This window comes from Terrapene carolina, unplaced genomic scaffold (genome assembly GCF_002925995.2).
Source record: "Terrapene carolina triunguis isolate 2854851 unplaced genomic scaffold, T_m_triunguis-2.0 Scaffold66, whole genome shotgun sequence".
NCBI lineage: Eukaryota > Metazoa > Chordata > Testudines > Emydidae > Terrapene > Terrapene triunguis.
In genome coordinates, this window is record NW_020664417.1 from 62,965,673 (window position 1) to 62,991,707 (window position 26,035).

At 43.9% G+C, this 26,035-nt stretch overlaps 1 protein-coding gene across 1 annotated transcript in view; it reads right to left on the bottom strand.

Moving 5' to 3' along the window:
- Window positions 1–25,880, bottom strand: part of NWD2 (NACHT and WD repeat domain containing 2) — a 140,517-nt gene extending 114,637 nt beyond the window's left edge. Inside the window, exon 1 of the mRNA XM_024210392.1 lies at window positions 25,730–25,880. Within this exon, the coding sequence (XP_024066160.1) occupies window positions 25,730–25,880 (151 nt within the window). The remainder of the gene's footprint in view (window positions 1–25,729) is intronic.
- Between the last annotated feature and the right edge of the window lie 155 nt (window positions 25,881–26,035).

The following is a 26,035-nucleotide window of genomic DNA, read 5'->3' on the forward strand; positions in this document are numbered from 1 at the left end:
CTATCCAGCTCTAGACAGAACTATTGCCCCTCCCATGTATAAGGAACGAATTCCCACACATTAGTAGGCAAAATGAAACAAAACATCCCATTCTGGATACCAGTACTTTAACTTTTACAGTACCTTCCATCGAGGGGCTTTAGATTTATGATGCACTGTGTTCAATACTGTATTGAAATGTACTAATAATCAAAGAAATCCAATTTTCTTCTTTGATGTATTTTTCTGTACTGGGATGCACAGGCAAACAAGTTCTTTCCTTATGCTCAGCCTAGCTCCACAGGCCAATGCATCTTTGTACTTTTACGCAGTTGCACTGGAGGAAGCTCAACACACAATGTTGTAGGTTTCTCCCTCAAGGATTTTAAATCCACTTCTTAGCAGGCTATTATAGAAAGACTGGCTGAATAGGGCAGATTCTGTCCATTTGCTGGTTCTCTAGCAGTTCAATCCATCATAAAGGTACCTCACATTTGATTTCTGTTGAGTTTCATTCCAAAAATTTAAAGCTAAATAAACCTGAAGTTAGTCCTCATTTTTCTGCCCCAACTCAAACTAACTTCTTTCCCAAGTGGAAAATGTTGGGTAAGCATGGAATGTGTGTGATTTAAGAAAGGAAAGAGAGAACACAGGCCAATTCTTGCTGACAATTACACCTGTGTAGCCTTATCGACTTCAGGGAGAACAGCTTTTTGCACAAGAATAGATTTTGGTCCCTTCTGCTTTTTCACACCTGGTATAAGCAGAATCTCTTCCACTTTCCTTCCCTAAACTCTGAGCACTTTAAGGGGAAAAAATAAGCAAGGTTTGCTTGATTTACACATGCAAACGAACAGGAAGCTCTCCCTTCATTCTACACCAGCCTTAAACAAACATGAGACCTGATGTAACAAGGGTGTCACTACAGCAACCTTGGTTGGACTGTTCTTTTGAAAGATCCTTAATGATTCTTTTAAGATGCTGATTTTCAATTAAGTCTTTTTGTTCAGGGGGGCAGAGAACACAACAGGGAATAGCTCTGTTTTGTCAACTCCTAGTCATTCAAAAGCTGAAAGTATTATAATAAGTTTGTTTAATGTTTGTACAGTGATTTTGAAGAGTTAACATAGTACAGAAGTGCTAAATATTATGACTGGGCAACCATCTAAAGACCTGTGTCACTTCTAGCTGTTACCTTTTTCTTACAGAAAGCTTAAAACAAATGCAGACTGTAGGGGGCTGGTCACACAGAATTCATGCTTAGAAAACCTCATGTCAGAGCTGCTGATCACACATTCTAGAATAGATAATACTTAGTCCTGCCATGAGGTCCCTTCCAGTCCTATGATTCTATTCTATGATTCTATTTGTGGAACAGCTTGGTGACAGAATGGCCTGATGTGGTGAATCACTGGAGATTAACTACACAAACTGGGTATCACCCCACAAATAATATTTGGGTTCAATGTGAAAACAGTAATTCATTGTCCTCAGCCAGTGCAACCCTGGTAGGCAGCTTTCAGAGCAAGACCGCCTAAAATACAATGCCACCCAACATATTTTCCCACTACTACTTCCTCTGCTTCCGTGGATTTTACACCTGAGTGGTTTTCTTTTACATAATAAAAGCTGGCTGCCTCCCAGACTGCAGTCAGACTGAGACAGGGTATGTGGTGTAGAATCCAAAGCTTGGGGGAAACACCTGCAGGGTTTGGCTTTGCACTGTACCATGTGGAGAGCTGAGAGTAGAAGCACAAGGGTGAAAGGGGTGGGCAGGATGGGGAATGTTGCAGTGTTCATCCTCAAAGATGAGCACTCCACTACCTAGGAGGAAGGAGGCCTAAGAGAAGGACAGGGTAGCATCCCTCGTGCTACCTCTTACTCAGAAGTATCTCTTTGAATAATTGAGTGTAGTGAGAGTAGAATAAACATTAATTTTACATAAATAAATAGTATGTAAATATGTATGTAGATAAATGTTTGATGATTTCATAATTTTTTTTTCAATATGTAATTCATACTTAGTCCCTTCCCTCCCATTAGCCTTAGGCTCCTCATAACCTTAATCTGGCCCTGCTGGTAGTCCAGAATTCACACAATTTATTAACCACTTTTGAGAAGCAGATGCAAATGAAACTCTTGAGTACTATTTCTCACAACTAGTAAATGCTATAGACAAATGCTATAGAGAAGATAATACTTAAAGAGTTTCCAAGCCCTGGAATGCCCAGTTCAATTCAGTGATTTAATTACAGTATCTCTTCCAAATAGTCTAATATTTTTAAAGACTCTCTGTACTGCAGCTATCTGTAACAATGAGTCATGGTAGCTTCCTTCCCCAACCCTTTTTCATAATGATGATAAAAACATTAAGTATTATTCTTTCCATGTAGAATAGTACATGTGATCTGGATTTTTCTGAACAATTCAGGGCTTTGGAGCGGAACCCGGAGCTGGAGTGCGGAGCAGCTCCGGAGCAGTGGAGCTGCAGGTTTTTGCCTGGAGCTGGAGTGGAGCCAGAGCACAGCTCCAAAGCCCTGCATTTGTTTACTATAAATATAGGGGATAGATTTATAATGGGACATAGCTCAGTTTAAGTACCCAAGTCCCACTGTAAGTCAATGGGAGTTGGATATCCAATGCCCACCTTTGAAAACCTCCTCCATGGTTTTACAGGTTTTGGCTTCCCAATATACTTTGGTTATATATAAATACGATTATATTTTGAACATAGTATACACAGTAATACATGATAATATAATCAGAATATAGCACAATACATCACATTTGAAGTAAACCACATAGTTATGTAGTTGCCTATTTTATATCACCTTTTCCATTAAACTCTTCTGTGTCACATTTGAACTTGAATATTACATTTTGCACACAGAGATAATCTGATAAATTGTTAAATCACAATCCACATCACACAGGGTGTGTAGAAGGACAATACAGCAGGATCCTAATCCAAAGCCCACTGAAGTCAATGGTAAGACTCCCATTGAGTTCAGTGGCTTTGCAGGAGGCCCCAGCAGCAGGAGTCTCCAGGCAGGGCTGGCTTTAGGAAGTGCGGGGCCCAATTTGAACATTTTCGGCGGGGCCCCGGCAGGGATGACTAAAAAAAAAAAAAACCCGTAAAAAAAAGCCTTTCATTTCTTAGCAATCAGTTCCCTATAAAAAGTTCTGATTTAAGGGATGTGCCACAGTATGTATTTTTTGTACCAATAGGGTTACCATACGTCCGTATTTTCCTGGGAGGAATTTTTAAATTTTAAAAATTTAAATTTTAAAAATTCCTCCCGGACGGCGATCTAAGAACCAAATAGCCTGACATGTCCGGGAAAATACAGATGTATGTTAACCCTACCTAAAGTTCTTTTTTAAAAAGATGGGCCTGAACTAGAAATGAGCTCCGTTTCACATGTGTGGGTCCCCACCACTCCCTGCGGGCCTTGTGCACATGTGTGGGTCCCAGCTGCTCCCTGCCCCCCTCATTGAAGCAGGTGTGCAGGGTTACTGCCCTGGGAACTGCAGGGCACTACTGGACATGGGGCTGGCTGGAGGCAGGGCAGGGGCTGACTGGAGGTAGGGTCTGGCTGCAGGCAGGGCAAGGAGTGCGGGGCTGACTGGAGACAGGGGTGTGTGGGGTGGGCTGGCTGGCTTCAGGCAGGGCTGCAGGGGGGTGCGGCATGGGTTGGCAGGGCTGGAGACAGAGGAGTGTGGGACTGGCTGGCTTCAGGCAGGAGGGTGCAGCAGGGGTTGGCTGGAGACAGGGCAGGAGGTGTGGGGCTGGCTACAGGAAGGGCAGGGGGTGCAGGGCTGGTGTGGGTAGGGCAGAGGGTGCAGGGCTGGTGCGGGCAGGGGGGTGCGGCAGGGGTTGGCTGGAGACAGGGCCAGGGGTGCAGCAGGGGCTGGCTGTGGGCAGGGGGTGCAGGGCTGGCTGTGGGCAGCGGCAGGGCAGGGGGTGCAGGGCTGGTGCGGGCAGGGCAGGGCGTGCAGGGCTGGTGCGGGCAGGGGGTGCGGCAGGGGCTGTCTGCGGGCAGGGGGTGCGGGGCTGGCTGGAGACAGGCTGGCTGCGGGCAGGGCAGGGGGTGTGGGACTGGCTGGAGTTGGGCTGGCTGCGGGCAGGGGGTGCGGGACTGGCTGGAGACAGGGGCTGGTGCAGGCAGGGCGCGGGGTGCGGGGCTGGAGACAGGGCAGGGGGTGCAGAGCTGGCTGGAGACAGGGGCTGGCTGTGGGCAGGGCAGGGGGTGCGGGGCTGGTGCGGGCAGAGGGTGCGGGTACAGCCCACCCTGTACAGTAAATGCCCCCTCCTCCACCGGGGTAGCAGCAGCAGCAGCAGCCCGGGGGCTATTTAAAGGGCCCGGGGCTCCCCTGCTTCCACCGCCCCGGCCCTTTAAATAGTCGCGGGAGCCCTGGGGAAGCGATGGGGCTCCTGCGGCTATTTAAAGGGCCGGGGCGGTAGAAGCAACGGGAGCCCCAGACTTTTTAAATAGCCCCCAGAGCCCTGCAGCCCTACCCCAGGGCTCCAGCAGTGGGGCTCTGGTGGCAATTTAAAGGGCCTGGGGCTCCAGCCCCTGCTAGAGCCCCAGGCCCTTTAAATTGCCCCCTGGGGAAGTCGGGCCACCCGGGTACAGCACACCGGCTCTTGCCGGTACGCCATACCGGGGCTTGGGCGCGGGGCTCTCTTAGGGGTGGGGCCCGATTCAGGGGAATTGGTTGAATTGGCCTAAAGCCAGCCCTGTCTCCAGGAGCATAGTGGCTTAACCAGAATGCTTCTGCATGGGGAGCACATGCTAGAGTGGAAGCTTCAATAGCCTATGAAAGAATGTGGCATGTGCTCTCTTCATGCCGGCCATGCTCTGTTAGGTAATATACAAGGAGATGACGGCCACCTAATGTCAAGCCCCCACTCTCTTTTTGGGTTTTTAGTACCACCACCAGTAGTAGATACCTTCAGTCCTTACCAAGGATAGTAGTTGTGCCTGTCCCTTGCTCTGGGATTGTGAGAGTATATGTGAAGCTTCTGGTATCTGGCCATAATCTAGCCCATAATAGGGGAATTCATTTTGTTATTCTACTGTTCATTTCACTATAAATATTTTCTGATTTGTGTCACAACTGTAGTTAAGATGTGTTGCAGTTCAGGGCAACTGCATCTGTAGTCCCTCTTTATGGCCCAGCAAGGGCACCTAATCTTCGGCTTCCAGCTCCCCAGCCATCACCCTTCTCGGGCGGAAACACATGTCTCTCTCTCTCCCCCGTCTGGGGTATTGCCAGGCTGGACAGCTTCCTGCCTGCACTATGTTATTCCCCAGCAAGGCCAGACTGCCTTGCAGCCCTTTATAAGCAAGCACCTATATTCTTACGGTAAAAGCATTACAGAGAAAACATATTAAAACAATAAAAGAACCTGCAGGCATGCCAGTAAGATTACCAGAGATCAACCCAATGCCAGCAAGGGCTCTGACTGGTGAAAAGTCCTCCAAAACCACCCCAAAGGGTTTTTCTGTGGTTACCAGTTCGTAACCGCTTTGGCTCAGAAGCAGCACACCCACGAATCTGAAAGTCATTCTTTTATCCACTTTGACCACAAATAAGTAATCAGCCAGACAATGGGTTTTCTCCTCAAGAGACAGCTTCAAAAGAATGGATACAGAGGTGGGTAATTTGTATTCCCCACTACCCAGGTATGTCCTTGGAATACCATTTAAGTTTGTTTGTCAAGAATATTGTTACAAAGAGTACTTTGAAGCTCTGTAACACTTCCCAGGGTTTATATTAGCCATGTCTCCTCCTCAAAGAAGTTACATACTATTCCAAAATAATACATTAACATTTGCCTTCTTAATGTAATGAACTCCTAAAATACTTAAACTTAATTCAATAAAGTTTGTCCAGAATAATGCAGGAAATTGCCATCTCTGTCACAAGGTGTATTATAGCATATGTGAAACTGAGGAGGCGATATTGATACTGCATTTGAATATCATTTCTGCACAGCAAAAAATACCACATTATATAATTATAGATGGTTTAATTATGGAAAATGTGAAAATTAAAAGTCATCATTACAAATGAATTTGATTGCAGGTAGACTCTGCGTTATGTTTACTTAGGCATTTTTTACATCCTGCTTTACATTATTCATGCCATTATTTGGCTGGCTTATGCAGGTGTGTTTCTTGGAATGGATTTTCTGCCTCAAAATGTACAAGCATTGGACAAAGAGCCAGAAATATAGAGACCTGGAGCAAAAAACTAGCTACTGGAAGCTGCTGCAAACCCATTCTGAGTGAGGAAGATTAAATGGGTGATTTTTATTCATTTGGTTTTTAAAGTGTTTTTTAACGGTGTTCCCAATTTTAGCTTATTAGGCCTTGACAAGAGTTTACACCAATTCTTGTGTGGGTCTCTGAGTGTTGCTGGTAGTGCTGTGGATGTCAGTTGTGGGCCAGGTGGTTTTTAAAGGTATGTTGTGAGGGCTGCTGTATTGCACATTCTGTTATTAGGTGCTTTGGGGCCATTTGCACAACAACAATATAGGCTTATTAGAACATCCTCTGAACTCCTGTTTGGCTGGCCTCTTTAAGCCCCACTGCATTTAAATCACTTACACTCATTTTGAACACCAGGAAATGATGGATTCTTGCTATGCCCATTTTCTGATCGTTTTGCGTCAACAACTTATAACAATGTAAGTCACAACAAATTTTGACCATTTTTTTTATATGCCAAATTAGACCTGATGTAGACAGATGTGCTTCCACTCATGCTACTCAAAATTTAGTTAGTGCACCCTAGGCCTACATATCCATAAGAATTAGGGCAGTCGATTAATCGCAGTTAACTCACGTGATTAACGAAAAAAATTAATCGCAATTAAAAAAATTAATAGTGATTAATCTCAGTTTTAATCACACTGTTAAACAATAGAATACCAATTGAAATTTATTAGATATTTTGGATGTTTTTCTACATTTTTATAGATGTATTGTATTCTGTGTTGTAATTGAAATCAAAGTATATATTATTTTTGATTACAAATATTTGCACTGTAAAAATGATAAACAAAAGAAATAGTATTTTTCAGTTCACCTCATATAAGTACTGTAGTGCAATCTCTTTGTCATGAAAGTGCAACTTACAAATGTAGAATTCTTGTTACATAACTGCACTCAAAAACAAAACAATGTAAAACTTCAGAGCCTACAAGTATACTCAGTCCTACTTCTTGTTCAGCCAATAGCTAAGACAAACAAGTTTGTTTACATTTACAGGAGATAATACTGCCCTCTTCTTATTTACAATGTCACCAGAAAGTGAGAACAGGCATTTGCATGGCACATTTGTACTTGGCATTGCTAGGTATTTACGTGCCAGATATGCTAAACATTCGTATGCCCCTTCATGCTTTGGACACCATTCCAGAGGACATGCTTCCATGCTGATGACGCTCGTTAAAAAGATAATGCGTTAATTAAATTTGTGACTGAACTCCTTGGGGGAGAATTGTATGTCCCGTGCTCTGTTTTACCCGCATTCTGCATATATTTCATGTTATAGCAGTCTCGGATGATGACCCAGCACATGTTGTTCCTTTTAAGAACACTTTCACAGCAGATTTGACAAAACGCAAAGAAGGTACCAATGTGAAATTTCTAAAGATAGCTACAGCACACGACCCAAGGTTTAAGAATCTGAAGTGCCTTCCAAAATCTGAGAGGGACGAGGTGTGGAGCATGCTTTCAGAAGTCTTAGAAGAGCAACACTCCAATGTGGAAACTACAGAACCTGAACCACAAAAAAGAAAATCAACCTTCTGCTGGTGGCATCTGACTCAGATAATGAAAATGAACATGCATTGGTCCGCACTGCTTTGGACTGTTATCGAGCAGAACCCGTCATCAGCATGGACACATGTCCCTTGGTATGGTGGTTGAAGCATAAAGGGACATATGAATCTTTAGCGCATCTGGCACGTAAATATCTTGCGACGCCAGCTACAACAGTGCCATGAGAACACCTGTTCTCACTTTCAGGTGACATTCTAAGCAAGAAGCGGGCAGCATTATCTCCTGCAAATGTAAACAAACTTGTTTGTCTGAGTGATTGGCTGAACAAAAAGTAGGACTGAGTGGAGCTGCAGGCTCCAAGATATTACATTGTTTTATTTTTGAATGCAGTTATTTTTTGTACATAATTCTACACTTGTAAGTTCAACTTTCATGATAAAGAGATTGTATTACAATACTTGTATTAGGTGAATTGAAAAATACTATTTTTTTTTACAGTGCAAATACTTGTAATGAAAAATAAATATAAAGTGAGCACTCTACACTTTGTATTCTTTGTTGTAATTGAAATCAATATATTTGAAAAAGTAGGAAACATCCAAAATATAGAATACTATTTATTTAAATTATTGTTTAATAGTGCGATTAATCGTGATTAATTTTTTTTCAGTCGCTTGACAGCCCTACAAAAAACTCATAAAACAATGGGAAGCGATTTTACAATTGGAAAAATAATTGTTTCTTTATTGGGATCGTGTCTCCCAAAGTGGATAGATTTCTCCAGACACTCAGACATAAACCGTGAGAAATTAACAAATATTATTACATGATCAGCCCCACAAGAAATACTATTACTCATTTTCAGTACCATTAATTTACCTGGATAAGGATAAACACTGTGATACCTATTACTCAGAAACTGGAGGCTAGGTTTTTAACATATATTTAATTGCTTACTGGGTTTTCCTCATTACAGTTTCCTGTGAGTTTATAAATTTTACTTTAGAGAACCTTTATTATTTATATATAAAACCACAAATTAGTGACAAACTGATGGTATGTTAAGTAGTTTCTGGGGTTCCTTTTGACCTAATATTTGACATGATACTGGATACTCTTATATGTAGGGCCCTACCAAATTTGTGGCTGTGAAAAATGCATCATGGACCATAAAATGTGGTCTTCCCTGTGAAATCTGGTTATTGTAAGGGGGTCGCAGTATTGCCACCCTTACTTCTGCACTGCCCTCAGAGCTGGATGCCTGGTGGCTGCTGGGTGGATGCCCAGCTTTGAAGGTAGCACCATTTCCCGTCGCAAGGGAGGGGGGGGGGGGGCAATGTATTGGGGGGGGGGCACTTTGGGGCGGGGGCAGGGCTGGCCTTTTGAGTGGGTGCCATGGGCAACTGCCCAAGGTACTGTGGTCATGGGGGTGCCATGAACTGGGAAGGGGCAGGGCTGGACGCGCCCCGGTTGGGGCCTCCTACTGTGCAACAGACTGCAGCTGCTAGTCCTGACCAGGCAGCGGAGGGATGGGACTTCCTCTTCTCCAGCATGGGCTGCTCCTGGGGCCAGGTCAGACCCACCTCAGTGAACCTCTCCTAGCTGCAGGGAGCTCTGCGGCTTCTGGCTGGGAGCCCAGCTCTGAAGGCAGCGCCACCACCAGCAGCAGCACGGAAGGGTGGCAATACTGCAACCCCCCTACAATAGCCTTGTGACCCTTTTGTGTTGGGACCCGCACAGTTACAAGTCTGTGAAATTTCAGATTTAAATATCTGAAACCGTGACATTTAAGATTTAAAAAATCCTATGACCGTGAAATTTACCAAAATGGACCATGAATTTGGTAGGGCCCTACTTATATGTGTGTATAACTTTCTAACATGAATAGTCCCTCCTCATCCCCAGACCCACCCCAAACCCTCATCCCCAGACCCACCCCAGAGCCTGCACCCTAACCCTCTGCCCCAGCCCTCTCCTGCACCCCGAATCCCTCATCCCCAGCCCAGAGCCCGCACCCTCAGCCAGAGCCCTCATCCTCCCCCACACCAACCCTCTACCCCAGCCCCAAGCATCCTACCGCACCCCAAACCCCTCATCCTCAACCCCACTCCCAGAGCCCAGACCCCCAGCCAGAGCCCTCTCCCCCCACACACCCCAACCTCCTCCCCAGCCCTCAGCCCCACCCCCACCACATGAATTTTGTCATGTGCACCAATATAACAAAATTCATTCCACATATGGACATAAAAAATTAGAGGGAACACTGCGGCACAATCTGGTCCCTAAAGATGACTGCATTCTCTAGATGATGGTCCATATTCTGCTCTCCCTCAGACTACAGTAAAGCTTCTGATATTAATGGAGTTACACTGTTGTAAACCTGTCAAGTGAGAGCAGTATCATGCCCAGTGGAGTTATTCTAGATTTACATTGGTATAACATATTACGTATGATTAAATATGGTCCTCTAACTCTGTCCTTTATGATCCTTCCTTAATTAAAATCCTAGACAAGGGTTGAAGTAGCTGTCTTGAACAACAGTGCCTATATTAAGGAAAAATTGTCAGACCTCGCTATACTCCCTGCATATGACTATTTGGAATTAACTAATATAACAGCAACAAATGCAATTATTTCTACCACCTTCAGTCTATTTAAGTCTTATTGGGACCTATACATTGTAAATGCTTTTGTTATACCTGAACGCATGCCATGTCTCAAGAGTTATTATTGTATATTTTTCAGCATAAGAAAAATCAAGGAAATCTGATACATTTCTTAACTTGAAACTAGTCATTCAAGTAATATATTCTATATATATATAATTCAATTCTATATATATAGAATTATAGTATGGCCATCTCTTGTTCTGAAGATTTCTTTCAATGTCAAAGATTTTAAAAATTCCCCATGCAATACTTAGATATTAATTGCTACCTTCAGGGTATCTTTTCTACCAATATTTCTCATGCATGAGGTATAATGAATTGTAAAGGCTCATACCATGCTATCAGTTATGAAGTAGAACTCTTACCGAAGTCCATGAGAGTTCTTAAAAATCAGTCGTGTGAGATGGAGTAGTTAAAAAAAAGAAACTGACTACCAAAGTTCTTACCAGGCTTGCTTTTTGTGTGAATTTGTACAGTTTGTCATGAAGACAATTACATATTTGCATTGTTGCTTAAACAAGTACATTAATGCAAGTATCTCAAAGTGGCATAGAATGAACAAGCTTCTTGGTAGTTCCAGTTTAGCAAAACACCATCCTATTCTTACACTGCAGAAACGTCAAAAGTCAGTTTTCCAAGAATTTATGAGATATGGAAACTGGGTGCTTTTTGGGACTGAACTGGATCCTGACAATGGTAATATAGAGAAACAGGAGGAAAGAATCTTACAGGAAACAATGTGTATCATTAAGTACAATGAAATTTGTGTGCAGAACTGACTCATGCCACAGAAATACAATGAAAATTTTCATATTTAATTTTAAAATTATTTCCTCATTATCTGCGACATATTTATCCGTGCTGATATCTACAATAAGACCATAAACGTAGTCTAAGTATTTTTTCCATCTCAGATGAAACTACAAAACAACTAGACTAAACTAAACTTACAGGTGCTACAAATATTCCATGTTGATCCTGGGCTAGAATTAAACATAGGATGCTATTTGTAGCAACCTTTACTACATTTTAATGTAGATATTTTGTCTTTTATATATATTACTAAGGCTGCTTTGCTGCAGTAACTGCACAAAAGGGTGTGAATTCTCCATTACAATGAATAAAAGATGAGGTGAGCACCATGGCACGGTAAAAGTCTCACAAGCAGTACACATGGTTTATTTAATCCCTCTCTTACTGTTGTTACATGGGACTGAGACTGTTTCAGTGTTTAAAGACTGAAGCCCTGCCAGATAAGAAGCCTCAAGCCCTAATTAGTTGGCGTCACAGTGGGACAATCGTTAAACAGAAAGGTCAACCCATTACACTAGACCAGAAGGAGAAAGAAGCAACTCTATAGCTGTTAAACTCTCCTCCCTGAGCAGCTCTATCTCCCTGTGCATTACATCTTCCCATCACAAGCTAGGTCCTCACACCATGCTGAGGCTGAAGGGATTATTGGCGTGCAGGAGCCACAGAGGACTGACTTTCAGGCCACCATTTCATCTTCTTATGTAAAACAAACTTGGGGGGTATGAGTTCTCCCAGCTCAGATCGATGCAGAGTGGTGATGTTCCTGTTCTTGATTGCTAAATGTGTTGTAGTGCTAGTCACCCATCTAGCTGGAGAGCAAAGACTTTGTTGTTGTTTACTTTGAAACAGAAAGTGATATAATAGGGATTGGAATCAATACTGTAACTGTGCATCTTTCAGCCCATAGTTTAATATAATGTAGAATCTGCACTTGGAAATTCCATCTTCCCTAACCATACTTGGAAACTATAATCAAATGTATGGAGCTCAAATCCCTTCCTACAAACCAAAAAGTGGAAGAAGAAAAGGACAGACTCTCAGTGGCATTGAACTTCTAAACCAAACAATGAGAGATATGCTCATATGTATAAAGACCAGACTATCAGGAGCCAAGATTGGTATGCGAATACTTGTGAAGCTATAAAGCAACATTTAAACAGTTATTGTGGTAAGAAAGAAAATGATGCGCTCTGCCATGTTGTGATTTTTTCCCCTCTTTGACGGTAACAAGATGGACCTGCACCAAAACTGAAGATCCAAACAATCTGAACTTTGGGTAATGTGTACTTCTGGATACAAAGCAAACTCCTCTGCAGGACCCCTGACTAGGCTGAAACAAAATCCAGACTCTATATATCCTTGAATTTTGCAGAAGTCTGTGTCTGGGTCCCAGCTTGGTGGCTCAGGCCCATCTCCAGTTATAACAGTGTTTGGATGTGCAACTCTGATATTCTTTGAACATAAATATCCAGTTTTCACAAGAAGTAATGTTAGTTTTGAAAGCTGCCTTGTACTTCTGTGACCTGGATAACAACATTATTAACTATTTAAAGTCTTAGAAATAGATTTCCCTTCTCTCAAATGAGAAGGCTGTCAAAATTATCTAAGTATCCAGAATTTTATAATGCTGCTCATCACTCAGGCTCTGAGCATCTTCCATAATCAATAGCAATAGTGCAGTCCTAGTGGACTTCATGCAGTCTCTGGCTCTCTGTCTTCAGAGTAAAATCTCTGCTTGGTTTTTTTGTTTGGTGTTTTGTAGTTGGTTTGCTTGATTGATATTTTGAGGGGAAGGTGTTTGGGGAGAACAAACAACACAAGTATGTAGGGACACAATTAGATTCCAAGGCACAAAATGAGATCAGACTAGCTGGAGACATACAGGATAACAAGAAAACATTCTACAAATACATTAGAAGCAAGAGGAAGACTAAAGACAGGGTAGGCCCATTACTCAAGGGGGGGGGGGGAACAATAACAGAAAATGTGGAAATGGCAGAGCCGCTTAATGACTTCTTTGTTTTGGTTTTCACCACGAAGGTTGGTGGTGGTTGGACATCTAACATAGTGAATGCCAGTGAAAATAAGGTAGGATCAGAGACTAAAATAGGGAAAGAACATGTTAAAAATTACTTAGACAAGTTAGATGTCTTCAAGTCAAGTCTAGCCTGATGAAACACATCCTAGAATACTCAAGGAGCTGACTGAGGAGATATCTGAGCCATTAGCGATTATCTTTGAAAGGTCATGGAAGACGGGAGAGATTCCAGGAGACTGGAAAAGGGCAAATATATTGCCAATCTATAAAAAGGGAAATAAGGACAATCTGGGGAATTACAGACCAGTCAGCTTAACTTCTGTACCCGGAAAGATAATGGAGCAAATAATTAAGCAATCAATTTGCAAACATCTAGAAGATAATAAGGTGATAAGTAACAGTCAGCATTGATTTGTCAAGAACAAATCATGTCAAACCAACCCGATAGTTTTCTTTGACAGGGTAATAAGCCTTGTGGATAGGGGTAAGTGGTAGCTGTGTGTATATCTTGACTTGAGTAAAGCTTTTGATACTGTCTCACATGACTTTCTCATAAACCAACTAGGGAAACATAACCTAGACGGAGCTACTATAAGGTGGGTGTATAACTGGTTGGAAAAAACTGTTCCCAGAGACTAATCATCAGTGGTTCACAGTCATGCTGGAAGGGCATAACGAGTGGGGTCCCCCAGGGATCAGTTCTGGGTCCAGTTCTGTTCAATATCTTCGTCAATGATTTAGATAATGGTATAGAGAGTACATGTATAAAGTTTTCAGATGATACCAAGCTGGGAGGGGTTGCAAGTGCTTTGGAGGATGGAATTATAATTCAAAATGATCTGGACAAACTGGAGAAATGGTCTGAAGTAAATAGGATGAAATTCAGTAAGGACAAATGCAAAGTACTCCACTTAGGAAGGAACAATCAGTTGCACACATACAAAATGGGAAATGACTGCCTAGGAAGGGATACTGCAGAAAGGAATCTCGGGGTTATAGTGGTCCACAAGCTAAATATGAGTCAGCAGTGTAACACTGTTACAAAAAAAGCAAACTTCATTCTGGGATGTATTAGCAGAACTGTTGTAAGCAAGACACGAGAAGTAATTATCTGCTCTACTCTACGCTGATTAGGCCTCAACTGGAGTATTGTGTCCAGTTCTGGGCATCACATTTCAGGAAAGATGTAAACAAACTGGAGAAAGTACAGAGAAGAGCAACAAAAATGATTAAAGGTCTAGAAAACATGACCTATGAGGGAAGAGTGAAAAAAATTGGGTTTGTTTTGTCTGGAAAAGAGAAGATGGAGAGGGGACATGATAACAGTTTTCAAGTACACCTCTACCTCGATATAATGCCACCCGATAGAACACGAATTCGGATATAATGCGGTAAAGCAGTGCTCTGGGGGGGCGGGGCTGCGCACTCCGGTGGATCAAAGCAAGTTCAATATAACGCGGTTTCACCTATAACGCGATAAGATGTTTTGGCTCCCGAGGACAGCGTTGTATCGAGGTAGAGGGTACATAAAAGGCTGTTACAAGGAGGAGGAGAAAAACTGTTCTTAACCGCTGCGGATAGGACAAGAAACAATGGGCTTAAATTGCAGCACAGGAGGTTTAGGCTGGATATTAGGAAAAACTTCCTAACTGTCAGAGTAGTTAAGCACTGGAATAAATTTCCCAGGGAGGTTGTGGAATCTCCATCATTGGAGATTTTTAAGAGCAGTTTAGAGAAACCTCCCAGGGATGGTCTAGATAATACTTAGTCCTGCCATGAGTGCAGGGGACTGGACTAGATGACCTCTCGAGGTCCCTTTCAGTCCTATGATTCTATGATCGTCCCCCCACTCCCCACTTTCAAGTTTCTTAACTTTCTCAAACACATTCCTTTTATTTTTGAATTGTGCAGAGCAGGGAAATGGCTTGGTTTTAGGTAATTTTGTTCATTCCTAAAGTTGTAGGAGAATGAACACAGCTGAGGAACTGAATATTTTGCAATTCTATAAAAGTCCCAAAACACCTTTTTGCTTTTCCAGTTGATCTTCTGCACTTAAAACACATCAACAAAATCTGTTCAGCCATTTCTGCCATCAATTAAACAAACGAAAAACTTCTCATTGTTCCATTTATAAATTTTTCAAAATAGACCCAAATCCTTAGCCCAGTCACCAAGTTTGTGGCCTGAGCACTCAGCAGATGCACAGGAGGTCATGAGGAGCAATTCTCCCAACAGAGCATCTCCACAGCTGCCCCTACGGAAACTACTTCGGTCCAGTGCACCCTCTTCTGTGGCTCAATGAGCACTTTCCACAATGGAAACAAGCACCAACAGATCTGCACTGCCATGGATCCTTTCGTGCCACTTCTGGAACAGTCCTTCCCATCATGCTATTCAGGAAACTTACAGTTTACACAGAGCAAGGTTCTGCATTCTGCAGGAGGTGTACACACACCCAAAACCTTCCCGCCACCAACTGATGCAGCAGAAACTCATCAGTTCTGAAGCTGCAGAGGAGAGGGCCCCACAGACACAAAAAACAGCAAGCTGAAACGTTTTCATTCAGTTTTTTTAGACTGAGTCCTGCCTTGTATGGCAGGAATGCTGGATCTTATCAACCTCTGAGCCTCCTGAAATGGGCACTTGTTTCAAATTAGAGATTATTTTAAAAAAGATTATTTGAAGTTTGCCACCATCTCAGACTCTGGATCACTGAACTTTAAAAGTTCATAACTTTAAAACTACTCAACTGTTCTTCTTCAAATGTAGTTTGTTTTGTAGCTATTAGACACCTCAACAGGGCCGGTGCAAGGATATTTTGCGCCCTAGGCGAAACTTCCACCTTGCGCTCCCCCTCCCCCTCCCTTCCCTCCAGAGCATCGCTTATTATAAACTTTCAAAAATGAATACTGCATAATGTGGCATTGTTCATTAGAATTAATACACATTTGGCTTGAAAATTTATTAATTTCATTATTTAGTCTACATATTTAATGAAAATAAATGGCCTTGAGTCTCCTGCCCATGGCTAGAGTCCCTCCTGCCCCTCCCCCCCCCATGGATCTGGAAAGGGCTATTTTGGGGATCAGAGCACAGAGCTGGGAGTCGGGATCTGGCTTCTATTCTCCACCCTGGCACCAACTCACTGGATGACTTCAGGCAAGTTACTTCCCCGTTCTGGGCTTCAGCTCCCCGCAGCGCTAAGGTGTGAAATGGTTCCTTGCTCCTGGGCTGGAAAGTGCAATGCAGGCAGGAGGGGGTGTCTGAAGGCCTGTCTTCCCCACAGGTGTGAGGCAAGGACAGAGTTCCAGCCTTTGTCATGACTGTCCTGGTTGCTTTACTCTGCCCCATGCCAATCGCTGCTGAAGCCCCTTACTCAGAGAGCTCTGGCCCAGGGCAGAGGCGTCACTGTCACTCTGGGCCTGATTTTCAGAGATGCTGAGCAACTGCGGTTCCCCCAATGTCTGTGGGAACTCCAGAGTTCTCAGTACTGCTGAAAATCAGGGCAATTTATTTCAAATGCTGGGCCGGGACTGAGCCTGCAAAGGGAGGTCCATATACACCCCTCAATCCACAGCAGAATTCCCATCAATAACAATACAAGCAATCAGGAGAATGATGAGGAGCATTTGGTTCAATGCTGGGAGTGGGGAGGATATGGCCCTAATGTGGTCACTAAACTTCTACCTAGTAAAGTTACTGGTGCATCTGCTGTCATTCAGTGGGAGAACAAAAATCTCTTGGGTGCTGCAGCCTGCCCAGGGTTCAGCTGCACTTAACCTGATTTGCTCGCACACTTGCAGTGGTTGTGCACCACGCAACTGGTCACCCATGTTACATGAAAATCTGGCTCTGACGGTGTCGTAATTAGACTCAACACTTACTGCCGCATTTCCTAGAGCTGTTGTCCCACACTGGCTGCAGACTCAGGCAGACAGAACTGTGTTGGCTAGACACCCATCACTTTGGAAGATTTTCCTTGTAGCCATAAGGGCTCGAGACAGCCGTGTTTCTTCACTGAAAACTTGCAGTGTGCTGCCCCTGAATCCCAGATTAATACCTTGTGTGGGCAGGTGCAGAGCTCAGGGCTTGAAGGCCTCTGGTCTAATGGTCTGAGCCAGTGCAGAACTAGGAGCCTCGATCTCCTGTGTTCAAAGAAGGATTCCGACAATGACTTCCCAGGTGACCTTGGGCAAGTCACGTCCCTGTTCTCTGCCTCAGTTTCCCCCCAAATGGGGCTCTATTTACCTGCTCCACAGGGCTGCAGGAATGGATGGGGATGAAGTCTTGGAAGGTGACACGTGCTGAGGATGGTTACATTTTTGCAGCTCTTTAACCCTGTATCCTCTGGCAGGGCCATGATCCACCCCCACAGGTGGACCGGTGGCCATGGTCTCCTCTTCCTTTCCCCCACCCCCGCCCCTCCCTCTCGCTGCTGCATTGCTGTCAATAGGGCCAGCTGCAGGCGGGCTGATGTCACCCACTCTGATCTGCAGCCGGCAGCCCTTGGGCAGCAGCCGCTGCTGCGGCAGGGGGTCCAGGACTGCCAGAGCCAGAGGGAGTGGGCTAGGGAGTGATATGGCAGCCCGAGGGCTCAGGGAAGAGGTGGCTCCGGGCTGGCAGGGGTGGCACAGGCATGCAGTGCTGTGGGGCGCAGCGGAGGGAGGTGGCGGGGCCCGCGGTTGCAGAGGACGCCTGCAGAGGTAGGTGCTAACGCGGCTGCGAGTGGCCCGTCCTCCCGCTGGGAGCAATAGTGTAAAAAAAAAATCTTGGCGTCTTAGGCAGCTGCCTAGTTCGCCTAGTGGTTACACCGGCCCTGCACCTCAATAATAAATGCCACAAAAAACCGTAACAGGTACAACTTCAGGTAACAGGAACTGACACTTAACGTAAAAAAGTCTGGCATTGTCTCCACATCTCAACACCTCCCTTGTTATCTCGTGCACTTGAACATCTGTGTTTTCCTTTACACAAGAAATAAATTCCTTCCAGGTTACATAAAATTATCTTTATAAATAAGATATTCCTATGATGCAATTCATATAAGATGAGACCATGCAGTATTTTGGGGAAGAAGCATAATGGACCAGAGCTAACTGCTTTAACAAGCATTTTCTTGACTTCTGTGTGTTTGATTATTCACTGATTTAATGTTTGTTTGTTTTTCAAAAGGAAATCAACATTTCAAGTAAAAATAAAGTAGTATAGTGGGAATATGCTACAGAAGGGAAACATCGCATCTTTATCTCCCCACATATGGCAAGAACACCATAATTAGAGCAATCGTAATTCTTCATCAGTTGTGCGTTGCCAGCCTTATGCTCATAGGTGGCAGTAAATGTTCTATGGCATGTCCACAGAAATGCATATTCCATTTCATTTTCTCTGTCTTTCACACACAGGAGAGAAAATTTCTCAAAAACAGCAGACAAAGAAGTCCAAACATAGTAATGCAGGTAAGACCCATTTCTGCAACTTTCTATCACAAGAGTATCCCTATTCTACTCAATGGAACTAATCACCTGAATAAATACTATAATATCATGAGCAAAGTTGCAAATGTTTTTGGAATATTCAGTGTAAATGGAAAACATTTTAAATAGAATAATTCTAGCATTATATTATAAAAATAAGATATAACAATGTGATACAATGTAATGAAATCCCATTTTGGTCATCTTGCGAGAGACTGATAAAGTTCCAGGTGTTTAGTTTGATGTTAGCAAAGCCTCCGAAATCTTTATATTAAACTATAAATTATATTACCTAACATTCTTATATGCATACATTATGGCTCCATAGTTAAGGTTACACTGATTTTTTTCAAATAAGTGGGATTTCAGTATCCTTGTTAGAGGTGAAAATAAATGTTTGTCATTACAAACTAACACAAATTACTTCCCTAGTACAGTACAAATTTCATTTTCTAGTGAAAGCAACTAAGGTCAGTAGGGCTCTGCTTCAGCAAAGCACACAAGCAGGTGCTTAACTTTAAACAAGTCCCCATGACTTACGTGCTTTGCTAGATCAAGGCCTAGTTTAAGAGTTCAAAGGAGTTAAAGCTGATCTATTTTATGATCCTTGTAATTTATAAAACAAGGCTTGGAAGGATTAGATTTTTAATCAGTAAATGTAGATAAACATTGATTTCACTATATACACACAAACTGATGAAAAAATATTTCCATCAATAATAATTAAAATTTACAGATAGACAAAGTAAGCAAAATACTGCCTGAGAACTTATTAGAGTTTGATCTAAGAACATTACTTTGTATATTTTGACATGTGATATTGACAATTTATGTTTTAACAGTTATAAATATTTAACTTTTTGAATCTCAGCATCTGCTCTCATTCAATAATGATAGTCTTCCTAGAGCTCAGACTTAACTATTGTTATAGTTAATGTGAGCTGTGTGTTAACAGAAGGAAGAGACACTGGAGTTAATACTGTTGATGTAAGTAAAAGTTTACAGAAGCAGACTCTATATTAAAAAAGCTGTCATTTTGTACAGATTTCTTCTACATAAAATTGTAAAATAATTTATTACAAATATTGAGAGAATTGAATTTACTTCCTTATCACTTTAAAACAACCAAAAATTCTTGATAAAATTGAGGTTAATATAAAACACAATTTTCTAACTTTCCCCTTTATATAAAGATATTTCTAATTAGATAATAAGAAGGGATGTAATTTTCTTTGACTCAGCATTTTAAAATTATTTAAAATTCTTGATTGATGTAGGAAAACGCTTTCTTTTTCAAATAATAAAGCAGCTTTAATTTGCTTTAGAAGACCAATCATTTTCAACTACATTAAAACGTTCAATTAATTAATATCAGCTACTTCAGAAACAAGGGTCACTATTAGTATCAACTACTAGAGAAAAATATTTTCACTTATCTAAGCTAGAAAAAAAAGTTTCTATAGATCATTATTGTTTCTAATTAGCCATACCCATGATTGTTGTTTACTGTTCAATTATTCAGTGTAACAGTGTTCAAGAAATTTGAAAGGTAACATCTTTTCTAGCTGTAAAATAGAAACCATGCAGCATATTATGTTAACTGTATTGTGGAGATGCCATAAGAGTTCCAGGGTTAAGGTTATATTGAAATTTGCACTGAAAATAGGGAATAAACCCCTGATTCAGCAAAGTAATTAAGTATGTGTCCAACTTTAATAGACACTGGTAATTTAAGGGAACTACTTATGTGCTTAAAATTAAGTATATTGCTTATGGGCTTTGCTGGATTGGGACCAGAATAAAGAGTGGTCCAGATCCTCAAAAGTCTAATTGGTGTTAGATTCCCCCAAAACTCCGAGGACCTGGGCCAGTGTCCCTAAATTCGCAGCACTTACTATTTGACGGCTTGGCCTGCAAGATCCTGTGAGATGCTGTACACCAGTGGTGGGCAACCTGCAGCCCACAGGCCATGAGACAGTGTTTACATTGACCATTCGCAGGCACGGCCACCCGCAGCTCCCAGTGGCCGTGGTTTGCTGTTCCCGGCCAATGGGAGCTTCAGGAAGCGGCGGCCAGCACGTCCCTGCGGCCCGTGCCGCTTCCTGCAACACTCATTGGCCGGGAACAGCAAACTGCGGCTACTGGGAGCTGCAGCCAGTCAATGTAAAGACTGTCTCGCAGCCCACCAGCGGATTACCCTGACAGGCCAAGTGTGGACCCTGGACCACAGGTTGCCCACCACTGCCGTACACTTTCAACTCCTACTGAAGTCAATGGGAGTTGAGGCCACTCAGCACGTTTCAGGAATGTTCAGAACAGTGGCAGATTTAGAGTTAATGGGGCCCTGTGCACAGCTTATTTTTCAGGGGGGCCCCCCTGGGGACCCAGCCAAGAAAAAAACCATTCTCTCTTATCTTCCCCCCCCCATCAGTTTTTCATTCTTTTTTTCTTCCTCCTCCTCCTCCTCCTCTATTATAAGTACTGGGAAATAAATGAAAATAAAGACTGGTACCTTGATTGGGGAAGGGGGCTGGGGTGCAGGAGAGGGTGCGGGGGTTGGGCTCTGGGAGGGAGTTTGGATGCTGGGTATGGGCTCTGGGCTTGGGCAGGGGGTTGGGATGTGGGAGGGGGTGAGGGGTGCAGGCTCGGGGAGCAGGCGGCGCACACACCCCTCTGGCAGCAGCTCCTAGGCAGGGGAGCCAGGGGGTCTCCGTGTGCCCCTGCCCACTGGCGCCATCCCCGCCCACAAGCGCCACCCCTGCAGCTCCCATTGGCCACAGTTCCCGGTCAATGGGAGCTGCGGAGTTCGCTTGGGGCGGGAGCAGCGCGTGGAGACACACACCCCCAGGGGCCACAGGGACATGCCAGCTGCTTCCAGGAGCGGCCCAGTGTGGAGGGAGGGAGGCAGAGCGTGCAGGGAGCCACCTTAGCCCTGATGCTGGCATGTCTCTGCGTGCCCCTTGGGGGGGCGGGGGGCAACGGGTCTCCGTGAGCTGCCTAGGGCGGGGGCAGCATGCGGAGCCATCTACCCCACGCTAGGGGCGTGCAGAGACATACCAGCAGCTGGCCGCTTCCGGGAGTGGCGTGGGGCCACCGGCCACAGCATGCAGGTAGCCTGCCTGCCTGAGCCCTGCTGCGCCGCCTGCCAGGACTTGGGGGCAGGTTGTCAGATGAGATGTGTGCCGCATTTTGGGGGGGCCCCCTGTCGTTGGGGGCCCCATGCCACCACACAGTTTGTTTCACGGTAAATCCACTCCTGGTTGAGAAACTAGAAAGATCAAGCCCAGAGTTCACAAATGGATGTTGTGAGAATTAACAAGTAAGGCTTTGAACCTACAAACACACACAGGATCAGGTCCTAAATCTGTTAGTGAATTTGAAACATTTTCAAATGGGTTCTTTTTCAGAATTATGTTTGTATTCACTTTTGGGGGGAGCTCTTTAGAAAATAATTTCCTGATTTTATTAAGATATGAAAATAACTAACTTCTAGATTATAGTTAAATCCAAGGCACAGGCGACTTTTTCTAGTTTATAAATTTTTTTATTTATACGCACTGTTAGTAATAGTTATTTCTGTCTATGTCACAAGAAACATCAAAAAATATTTTCATGGATGGATATTTGTCCTCAAGAGGATTCTCTAGACTCTAAGGCCAAGATTTTCCAAAGGGACTAGTGATTTTGGGTGCCTCAGCTTTAAAGGATTTTTATGCCACACACCTTACCTTTCTCCAAATCAGACTCCTTTTAGGTATCTCAAGTTGGGCACTCGAAATCACTAGTCACTATGGAAAACCTTGTCTCAGGCTTTCATTTAAAAAATAGAATGTATCTATGCCTTACTGTTGTGAAGAAAAATTTGGAAATGTGAACCAAAGGTAAATCAATGCAATGTTGTCTTCCTGAGTCTGCAAACAGCCTGAAAGAAATCACTCTGAGAGGCAAAACTGCTCCCTTCATCTCAATATGATTAATAACTGATATCTCAAAAACAACAAGGAGTCTGGTGGCACCTTAAAGGCTAACAGATTTATTTGGGCATAAGCTTTCGTGAGTAAAAACCTCACTTCTTACTCACGAAAGCTTATGCCCAAATACATCTGTTAGTCTTTAAGGTGCCACCAGACTCCTTGTTGTTTTTGTAGATACAGACTAACACGGCTACCCCCTGATACTTGATATCTCAAAGTAACAATTTAAGGAACCAATCCTGCTAACTGTGAGATATGGGCCTAAATATTAACTTTTTAAACTAACTGATTGCTGAGCATTTTAACAGAAATATCTAGCTAATATGACACATGGATGTGATGACAAAATCAGAGTGACTCCATAGTTAAGAATACATTTACGCTTCCAGCAAGGTTTAAATTGGTACTTATGCATGAATACAATTATGTATCTTCCCCAAATTTGCAGCACTTACTCTTTCTGTACAGAATGAATATCTTGTAGATTTACATTAATCTTTTAAATAGTTTAAGAATTATAAACATTTTTAATGACCATTATTTGAATTTTATTTTGCTGAGTCTACCTTTAAGAATCCTTCTAGCAACAAAATCTCCCAAATTTGGGAGTTGAAAATTGACTCATGCATTCAAAAAAGCTTGGAAAAAGTTACTACTGTGCCAATCTGTTTTCTGTACTCTATTAGTCATAGCCACATGTCTATTTATGCTCTGATATTTGTCATTTTTTTAAATCAAATTAATTTGTCATTTTAAGTGTGACTTTCAGCTTTCTGTTATGTGCATTGAAGGTGACAGTATTGTTGAATTAAATTAGCATATTAGGGAAGGCATTAGGGGGTTGATGTGAATGAGTATGGTAAAATTAGTGCACTGTTTCTTGGTAAGCAGTATGAATGTTGCCTTAATCTAGGATTTCCTTACTTTCACTGTTTGGATTTTTGTAAAGAAATAGACTTGAGCAACTTTAATTCTAAATTAACTAAATTTATGAATGGGAATAACTCCTTCTCCTGGATGTATGCTAAATTCTTCAGCTCTAAAGGCAGAATATTTTGTACTTCTAAGAATAGGCTGCTTAATTGTTTCAAGGACTTCTAATAAAGTGCCTGATGCTGCAGTGTTTTTAAATCAAGGCTGTAGACTTCAATGGAAATTCTTCCTTTTAAATAGACAAGGATTAAAATCAAATTACTGTGTTAACTTTAGTCCTCAGCTCTCCGAAATACCTATAGAGAAAAAAAGTTCCCCTTAAATTCTATTTCAGACTCATCACTGTGTATGAGGTACACTTAATTGCAATATATTGTGAAATCTGTACATGAGACCTCCTTTATCAGGTAATCTTACTAAGGGACCCCTATACAGTATCCTCAAGTAAAATGCACTTTCTTCTGCACCTTCATTAGAAGACTACCTATTTTTGTTGTTGCCTTGAGTGGTCACTTCACTGTGTTTTGCTCATAGTATATTTCAGGGGTCGGCAACCTTTCAGAAGCGATGTGCCGAGTCTTCATTTATTCACTCTAATTTAAGGTTTGGCATGCCAGTAATACATTTTAATGTTTTTAGAAGGTCTCCTTCAAAAAGTCTATAATATATAACTAAACTATTGTTGCATGTAAAGTAAATAAGGTTTTTAAAATGTTTAAGAAGCTTCATTTAAAATTAAATTAAAATGCAGAGCCCCCCAGACTGGTGGCCAGGACCCGGGCAGTGTGAGTGCCACTGAAAATCAGCTCGCGTGCCGCCTTCGGCACACGTGCCATAGGTTGCCTACCCCTGGTATATTTGATTCACCTTATTATAAATATACATAGCCGGTGATACTGTGATTTTAGTTTCTGTGTATTACTCTTCAGGAAGGGGGCTGTAGCAAAATTTGAGTATATCACAGCCTATATTTATGTGAAATGGCCCGTTTCCTAAAATCAGAGCTAAACTTCAGGTAACCTAGGGCAGTGAAATACACGATCCAGCAACTTAGGTGCAAGACTGCTCTTGGACATTTAGTTCTCGCAGCTGCCTCTTGTTCAGCTTTTACCCTTAAAAATAACAGATCCCAGCACGATCCTGGAGCAAGAGCCAGCTACCCGAGTTGTTCCTTTTCAGTTTGTTTTCACAACCACGGGGAAAAAGCTGAGACCCAAGGCCGTCCCGAGGCACCCCCGCCCAAGAGCAAGCTGACCGGGCTAGTGGGCTGAAGAGGGGAGAAATAGAGTCATCCGATGCCAGCCGTCCTCAGGGCTGGGAAGCTGGCGACTCGTGACTGTGGCTGTGACACTGGGCTGAAGGCGCCCTGAGCAGCTCAGCTCAGAACTAGGGGCTGCAGCAGTAAGTACAGGAGGAGAGCCCTGCTCCCCCAGAGCAGGAGTGAACCGCACGTGCCCGGAGGCTTCCCGGGTAGCTGACACGACTGCAGCCGCGGAACCGCCTCCTCTCTTTATTGGGCGGGACGGCCTGAGCGCCAGCATTTCCCGGGACCCCTGCACTGCTACCCCACAGCCGCAGGCCAGCTGGAGAGGGCTCGCCCCGCTGTGCCTCTGCCCAGGAGGCGCGATCACAAGAACAGCCCAGAGAAAGGAAGAGCAAGAGCTGCTGCTGCCAGCAGGGAGCTGGCTGGCTGTGCCCGCTTTGGTGCCCTTTCCAGGCAAGCCCCTCAAGCAGAGACATGTCGGGGGGGGGGGGGGGGGAGATTAGATGTGGGCAGACAAGTACCAACTTCTGCCAACACCACCCCGTGCAGAACAGCTGGGAGCTTGCCAAGGCCCCACTGGCTTGTTCTCAGTTGTGATCCAAGGGGCCAGGCTGGCAATGCCCGGCATCAGTGGGGGGGTGCGCATGGGGGCCCTGGGAAGAGACCGCTGGAGCCGCGCCTGGCAGCCCCCGGAAGGGAGGGAGCGGGGCTGCAGAGCCAGGGGCACCCCGGGTCCCCTGCGGGGTGGAAAGCGGCCGGTGCCCGGGCCAACGCGCGCAGGCGAGTTACCTTCGGGGTTGGCGCTGATGAAGATCCGGACGCTCCTGCCGCTGGGCGCTAGGTGAGACGGCAGAGCCGAGAGGTTCCCGGAGAAAGCCGCCCGCCGGAGCGCCGAGTCCCGCGGACAGGGCAGCCGGCCGGCCGCTCCCGCCGGCCACATCTCCCGCCGCCGCCTGCTCGGCCCCGCAGTGCTCCGCAGGAGAAGCTCCGAGGCAGCCGCAGTCCCCCCTCCCACCCCGGGCTCACAGCAGCCCCCGGCCCGCAGTGGCAGCAGGAGCAGCCGCGCTCGCCACCTGCTCGCTGGGAGCGGCCATA